The sequence below is a fragment of the Callithrix jacchus genome, chromosome 13 (genome assembly GCF_049354715.1).
Source record: "Callithrix jacchus isolate 240 chromosome 13, calJac240_pri, whole genome shotgun sequence".
NCBI lineage: Eukaryota > Metazoa > Chordata > Mammalia > Primates > Cebidae > Callithrix > Callithrix jacchus.
The window spans coordinates 11,302,370-11,310,216 of record NC_133514.1 but is presented as its reverse complement, the minus strand read 5'-3'; the positions used below and the strand labels follow the sequence as shown (position 1 = coordinate 11,310,216).

At 53.5% G+C, this 7,847-nt stretch overlaps 1 protein-coding gene across 1 annotated transcript; it reads right to left on the bottom strand.

Annotated features, from left to right (window-relative positions):
* Positions 1–203: 203 nt before the first annotated feature.
* On the bottom strand, positions 204–7,248 carry SOX7 (SRY-box transcription factor 7). The gene is made up of 2 exons (XM_078347096.1): positions 6,928–7,248; positions 204–3,083 (listed from the first exon to the last, which is right to left on the bottom strand). The coding sequence occupies exons 1-2, from the start codon at positions 7,163–7,165 to the stop codon at positions 2,161–2,163; spliced, it is 1,161 nt and encodes a 386-aa protein (XP_078203222.1). The 5' UTR covers positions 7,166–7,248; the 3' UTR covers positions 204–2,160.
* Between the last annotated feature and the right edge of the window lie 599 nt (positions 7,249–7,847).

Below are 7,847 nucleotides of genomic sequence, written 5' to 3'. Positions count from 1 at the left end.
TGAACCTGGGAGGCGAGGTGGTGGTGAGCCAAGATTGCCTGGGCAACAAGAGCAAAACTCCAGCAAAAAAAAAAAAAAAAGAAAGAAAGAAAAGAAAAGAAAACATTCTGATTAATACCACAAGTAGCACTTAACGTAATATTTATGTGTCGCTTGAAACCTTTTCTTTTTGCAAAACTATATTTCAAAGGATAGAACAGTCATGGTACAAAAACGTTTATTTAAATTAAATATTTTCAACAAATTCATATTGACAACTGTTCCAAAGTTTGTGTCGTTTTTTCAGAAAACATGGAACAGTTTAGCTTAATGTCTGTGATACTGTTTCATGAGGCTATAACACATGCTCTGGGCTGCACGCCCGTCAGTCATATCATCAACAATGTACTATTTATTACCAAACAGCATATACAGTCATAGCGTAAAGAGTAATCATATCTTATAAGTGATTTCACAATAGGATGTCTTGGAAGGACAAAAAGGATTTATCAACAAGGTAAAAATAATAGGAGATTATATAAAACATATTTCATACAGGAAATAATATGCTAAAATAAAGAAACAACTGTCTTCAGCACACTGTTATGCATGCTCCTTCAAAGGCGGTTTGGGAGAACACGAAAATGTTTTGGGGGCAGGGGTCCAGGGCTCAGAAACATTTTTGGAATCACAGTGAGTTTCTGATTTGGGCGAAGCTGCTCTAAAGCACTGGCTGAGGACTTTGCCTGAGGACCTGGCTGGCGAGGAAAACAAATTCTCACTGCAGCTAGAGGAAGCATGCTCGGGCTTTTCAGTCAGGGGCTGCTTGAGTTAGGGACTAGTTCAGCAGTGGAGGAAGAGCAGGACTAAGAGAAAAAGAAACCCCGGAGAGAGTAAAGAAGCTAGAGGCAGCTGGGAAGGAAGCACCTCTTGAATCTACAGAGGGGAAAGTGTGTATCCAGATTTGAAGGCAGTGACTTTGCTTGGTTGCAAAGTCCTTTTAGGTACTAATGACACTTTGAGTCATTAGGAACAGGGCGTTGGCAAGAAGTTGTCATTGTTAATAAAAACATCTGATTTATTTAGACTTTGAGTTTAAGGGTTGTATGAAGTGGGCATGTGTCTCTCACACTCATTGTATATATTCCGACTGTGCATATTCTTTCTTTTCTTTTCTTTTTTATTTCTGAGTTGGAGTTTCACTCTTGTTGCCCAGGCTGGAGTGCAATGGTGCAATCTTGGCTCACTGCAACCTCTGCCTTCCAGGTTCAAGAGATTCTCCTGCCTCAGCCTCCCAAGTAGCTGGGATTACAGGCATGTACCACCACACCCAGCTAATTCAGTATTTATAGTAGAGACAGGGTTTCACCACGTTGTCTAGGCTGGTCTCGAACTTCTGACCTCAGGTGATCCACCCACCTTGGCCTCCCAAAGTTGTAGGATTACAGGCAGGAGCCACCATGCCCAGCCTAGATTGTGCATATTCTCTTGAAGTGTGTATATAATTTAAAAAACTGCTTTAAAAATGTATATTTAAAATAAAACAGTTTTAACTTAATCCCAATTTCTGTGATATAATTACTGGTTAATTTCTCAAATCAGGTTGACTCTTATTTCTCAAATTGGATGAGTCCCTTTGGAATTCTGTGGTCATTTTGGAAGGGAACGCAGGAAGTGCAGAAAGCCTCGTGGTCCCTGGACTGTGCACCCAAAATTATCACCAAATCATACATTAGTGAGCTCACTAATGAGTCAAATTTCCCCACCTTCCTTTATTAACCTTGAGAGAACCCTAAATCAGAAAAGTGTGGAGCAGAAGGAACCTTGGCTATCAAGTCTGTCCCACCATGTGTTTCGATGATGGCTACAAAAAAAGAAAAAAAAAAGAGGACCCTGAGCATTCTAGTTGGAGGCAGCAACTCTCAGGGGCTGGAGGAAAACTCCCTTGAAGGAATATACTCAAAATGCAGGCTCCAGGGGCTGGGACGTGGGGAAGGTGATGAAGGGGACAGAAGGATAAGCAGAGTCCAGCTTAGGCCAAAGGCTCTGGGGCCACAGTTCAGACCTCCCTGCCCTGAGCAGTGGGAGAAAAGCTGGTGTGGCTGCCCGGCTCCCGTACCACTCAGGCAGGGCACAGGAAAGAGAGGGCACGAGGGCTGGATGGACGCGGCACCTCCAGCTCTACGACACACTGTAGCTGTTGTAGTATGTGGCTGTGGCATCAGCAAGGACGGAGATGAGGCTGGTCTCTGTGGGACCCGTTGATGTCATCTGGGAGACCGGTACATGGCCACTGAGGGCCACAGCCCCTGTGGCGGAGTCTGGGTGGCCAGGAGTGTTCAAATACTGGTCGAATTCATTGCGATCCATGTCCCCCAGGAGTTCCACCTGGCTCAGTTGATCCAGAGCATCGAAGCCAGGGTGCTCGGGAGGCGGGGAGAGCTGGCCCAGGTGGGCTTGGAGGTTGGAGTGGAGAGGGTGGTAGGTGGCCGGGGAGTAATAGGCAGGAGATGGGGGACAGCCGGATACAGGGGACATCATGGAGACTCCGGGGGACTGGCCAAGGGCCAGGGAGCCCAGGGGGTGGCTACAGTGGAGGGGGCTGGGGGTGTACTCTGGTGAGTAAGGGGGCCCTGGAAGGTGGGGGATGCGGCGGGGGTGGCCGTGCTCCTCCTGGCAGGGGGAGGAGAAGAAGGTCTGCTCCGGCTCCAGCACGTCCAGGGGAGACATTTCAGGGGGTGTGGGCAGCCCGTAGGGGTACGTGTCCACACTGCTCGGGGTGCCTCCGCCACCAGCCGGCCCCTCGTGGTAGCAGCCGCGGAGGCTGGGCAGGGCGGTGCTGGGGGAGTACTCACCCCTGTCCTCTTTCTCCCCCAGCGCCCCCCGGCTGCCGCTCCTCTTCTCCGGCAGGACGTTCTGGTCTCGTGAGAGGGAGCTCAGGAGGAAGCCGGGGTCCACGCGCTTGCACAGCCGCTTGGCCTGCTTCTTCCTGCGCGGCCGGTACTTGTAGTTGGGGTAGTCCTGCATATGCTGCAGGCGCAGCCGCTCCGCCTCGTCCACGTACGGCCTCTTCTGGGACAGCGTCAGCGCCTTCCATGACTTTCCTGCTCACACAGGCAGAGGAGGCCATGCTCAGTGTCGTGCCCTGCAGGCATCGCACATGCACACGCGTGCACACACACGTGCACATGCACACACGCCTCCCTCCCCCCTCTCAGCCACAGAGGACACGGGCACTTCTTGCACCCTCTTCCCAACCGAGATCCTGCAGGTACAGTGAGGCAAGATCAGCCCCTCTGCTTGCAACCACAAAGCCAGGTAGTGCACGGTGCGCACAGAGTGCAGGCACACGCATATAAAAGCCGCCAGAGCATGCCCAGGCTACAGTGCGGATCCGCGGTGAAAAGCCCACCTGACCCTATGTCAGCTACAGGAAGAAAATACCTAATGATCACGATATCGATTGGGGCTCTTTTTACCCTTCGAGGGTCTCTTCAGACATTTGCACATTCTCATGAAAGTCTTCATTGACTACTGCAGCCTCTTAGGAAAAGATAGGGTCATATTTACCTATGGCATGAATCTCACAGCCCTTTCTGTGAGGGAACCCAGGCTCGGTCAATAGTTTCAAAGATGTCAGTAAATCTGAGAACCTCACTTAGGTTAACACATGCCTACTACTTACCTCTGAAGGTCGAGTAGCACCCTGCTGTATGACCGAGGCCAGAATGCTAGCATCTGCTGGCAACCCTATGCACTCAGACTCATGCATGGACACACACACACATGCAAACCATCACTTTCAGCCAACCATCTTCTTGGGACCCTTGACTGTGCCAGGGCACCTGCTTAGCCACAGATCTCCATGCAGAAGCCATTCCCTTTACTCCCCTGAGTCTCGATTTTCTTCAGTAGAACAGAAAGATATCGTGACACTCTCCAGCTCAAAACTCTCTCTTTAAAAATTGTCCCATGCTTGCCATCCACTGGTACTAATATGCTGGCTGCGCTTAACCTTCTATTCACCATTGCTTGCTTGTCTGTTGTTTTTCAAGCCCCCAGAACATCTCCCCTCATCTCTCAGTGTGCACTGCCCACCCCTCCAGCAGTGTTTTCTAGAGGTAGGAGGCATCTGGACCCCCTGGGTTGCTACTTCCTACGGTGGGCTCAGGATTCTACACCTTTAACTTGTTCTCCCACGATGCTAATGTGTCCTTAAGTTTGAGACTCACTAGCCTAGAGATTAAGGCCTAAGGAAAGGGGCCATGAGTTCTGCTCAGTACATTCTGCACGGGGCCAGGTGCAGAGCCTGACACACCACAGCCCTCAGAGCCTCTGCCAACTGGCTCCTGGAGCCAGGGGCTCAGAGCTGGAGGAAGGCAATGATTAAGAGCATTGGAGCACATGGGTGAAAGTTTATAGAAACTCCATGGAGCTTTCAATTAACATCATTAGCTGTCGCTTAAAAGGGTGACAAAAGTGTTAGGAGCTACAGATTCAGGGCTGGTCATCTGTTGCCAGCCTGTGGCTGAGACCACAAAGCTGTCGTAAGTGGTCCAGGGTCCTGGTGCACCCTGCACCCTGTCCATGGTTTCCGTATAAAATGGGGCTCTAGCTCTAAGTGTACCTGGATGTTACATGATTAATAAAATACGTGTTCATTTTTAAGTGCTACCAAATGTCTAAGTGTCTTTATGCACTTCCTCATTCATAATATATTAAAAATACCACTGCGACTAGGTCACAATGTTAACGTTAACATTTGGAATGTTTATAGTGGAAAAAGCTGGGACTCTCATATCCAGCCTTTTCCTCTCAGGTCAGAAAGGAAAGGGCCGAGAAGGAAATGTCACACAGGTGGAGGGGATCATCCTGCTGGCCCCTGTTAACAGGTGCATAAAGTCTATATTGTGAAAAGCACCAGCGTTACAGTTTCCCTCACCCAGTGCCAGGAGCTACTGCGCTCAGCAGGAAGGAATCCATGTCTTTTCTGCAGAATGAACTGTAACCTTCTGAAGCTGAGGGGCAAGCCCTGACAGGGTCCAGCTCACAGGAAGCATCTGTCTCCTGTGCCTGACCCTTTCCTGGGAGCAGGCTTCCCCACTTCTGCAGGGCCATACTCCTCACCCTTCCCTCCTCTCCCATCCCTGGCCCAGGCCTGCAGAGAAATCCTTCTCTAGCTTGGCCACAGCAGGGGCTTGCTTGCCCGGCAGGCATGGTCAACCAGCACAGTGCTCAGGGTCCGTGGAACAAAACGTTTGGGGATCCACAACAAACATTTTCATTTCTTGTAAAATCTGAAGAAAAATATGAACTTACCGATTAAAGAAAATGTTTTATTCTTGTACATCTTAATATATTTTTCTTTATGCCAACACTGCATAAAATACGAATGTTACTATTTTTGATGAGGGAAAAGGCCCCAGAAGGCCCCAGATCACTAAGGCCGGTTGGTGCAGCCAGCCACCAGACTGGATCCTTTGAAATCAGAACTCCATCACCTGCTTTGCATAGCAGCTAAACTGCAGGAGGGCTCGGCTTCGGACCCTCTCTGCGCTCCTGCGGCTTTAGCCAGCAGAAAGAGGGGCGTCAGTCCTATCTCCAAGGTTCCGCACGGGAAAGAGCCCTGAGCTCTGAACTCAGACGGAAAAAGGAAGGGTTCCGTTTCGGGCTGGGTGGGGTCTGAGGAGGGAACAGCTGGCCCCGGGTGCCCACACGTCCCTTCTCATAGGATCTGTCTCCAGCTGCGAGAACCAAGTGTTTTGAAAGGTTTTCGTCGATTAAAACCAATAAAACACGCTTCAGGCCAGGCGTGGTGGCTTAAGCCTGTAATCCCAGCACTTTGGGAGGCCGAGGCAGGTGGATCACGAGGTCAAGAGATCGAGACCATCCTGGTCAACATGGTGAAACCCCGTCTCTACTAAAAATACAAAAAAATTAGCTGGGCGTGGTGGCGCGTGCCTGTAATCCCAGCTACTCAGGAGGCTGAGGCAGGAGAATTGCTTGAACCCATGAGGCGGAGGTTTCGGTGAACCGAGATCGCGCCATTGCACTCCAGCCTGGGTAACAAGAGCGAAACTCCGTCTCAAAAAAACAAAAAACAAAAAACAAAACAAAACAAAAAAACACGCTTCAAAGGGCAAAGAGGTTGAGGGTAAAGCAGAGTTGAAAAGTACTCAACTCCAGACGTCGGAGAAAATAGAAACCCCGACACCAACTCCGGTTTTTCCAGTGTGTCCTAACAGCCTCACTCTGGATCCCTTAGACCTGGTGGGTCCGTGTCCCCAGCCCCTGCGTGGACAGCTCAGGAAGAGATGCGCTCCAGGACAGCCCAAGTATCCAAATCAAATTATCTACACCCCCGAGACTGAGAAATAGATGAACGAATCGAGTCTATTTGGGTAAGCTTTTTTCCACCCCCTATTATTTAGTTAAAGGCAAAGATTCGTTCCGAAGGGTCTCTCTTCAGAAGTATTCGTTAACTATAGATTCATCTGTGACGGGCTTCCTCTGAGATGACCCAATCGTAAGGTGCACGGAATGCTGGGTTTTCCCGCTTCGGTATTCCTACCAAACGCCGGTTCCACCCAGCCCCGACGTTTCCGTCCCTGCCCTGTCCGTGCGCGCCGGTCCCCGTCGCCAGGCTTCCCTGCCTGGCCGCTGCCCCGTCCTCCCCGCCCCCTGGGGCCCGGACCTCCGCTCCAGTTCCAGCAAAGGAGCCTCCCCTGCCTGCCGCGCGGTTTCACCTTGGGCCTCGCCTAGTGCCTCGGCTCTGAATCCTGGGCACCGCGCACACCTACGCTCGCGCAGATGCCCAGCCACGCGGGCACGAAGAGCGCCCTCGTCCCGCGCGCCGGGTCTTTCCCAGGCTCTGCGCTCGTACCCTCCCCGCCAGCCTCCAGCCGCCTGTCCGGGGTCCCCAGCCCGCCGGGCCGCGCGCTCACTCACCCAGCATCTTACTGAGCTCCGCGTTGTGCAGGTCCGGGTTCTGCACCGCCAGCCGTTTTCTCTCATCCTTGGCCCAAACCATGAAGGCGTTCATAGGCCGCCGGATACGGCTCTCGGAGCCCTTGTCCCCCGGGGGCCGGGGGGCGGCTGGTGGCGACGGCCCATCCGACAGCTCGGCGTCCAGGGCCGGGCACTCGAGCCCCTCGGGCCATGGGTAGGCTCCCAGCAGCGAGGCCATAGCCGCACGCGTGTCGCCTCGCTTCTCCTCGCGGGGCCGGCGCGGACCTGGCCCTAGCACCGGTTGGGGCGTCCAACTTGGCCAGCAGCCGGGACCCGGCCCCTGATTTATCAGCTTCGGAAGGCCGCGTCCTCCAATGACTCTCGAAGGCGGCGCGGCCCCTCCCTCGGTGTCAGTGAGGGTCCCCTCCCTGCGTCCCGGGCCGCCTCCGGGTCCCCGCTCCGACCTGCCGGGAGGGAGAGGGAGGGAGGGAGGGAGGGAGGGACAGCCTTCTCCCCGCGCCCGCCCCCAGCCCGCCCCTCCGCCTCTCGGGGCTCGCCCGGGGACCTGCGCCCTGTCGCCCAGGGCCGCCTTCCGCCCCCCGCCCTGGGCCACCTCTGGCCCCCAGCCCACGGCCCGCAGGCAGGCGCAGGAGGCCGGCGCCAGCCTCCGGTCTGCCGCGGCCAGACTCTACCAGCCTCTCCAGCCCCTGGAGCCTCGGAAAACCCAACCCTACCCGGTTTCCTTCAGCCCGCCTGGGCACGAGACATTGACCGTGAACCCCTCGGAGCAGCCGTTCCTAAGGGAACACTCCGACTGCCTTTCCTTTCAAAAATGACCGGGCTTCGGCCACCGCAGCCCCAGCCAACTTGGGACGCCACAGAGGTCAGCCAGGGCCGGGGATGGGGGCTGCCTCCGGCCT

Bases quoted from the DNA above. Each gene is read 5' to 3' on its own strand.
- SOX7 (XM_078347096.1), bottom strand. From the start codon at position 7,165: ATGGCCTCGCTGCTGGGAGCCTACCCATGGCCCGAGGGGCTCGAGTGC. The intron at 3,084-6,927 runs GTGAGTGAGCGC...CTGTGTGAGCAG, and splicing joins GGAGCTCAGTAAGATGCTGG to GAAAGTCATGGAAGGCGCTG.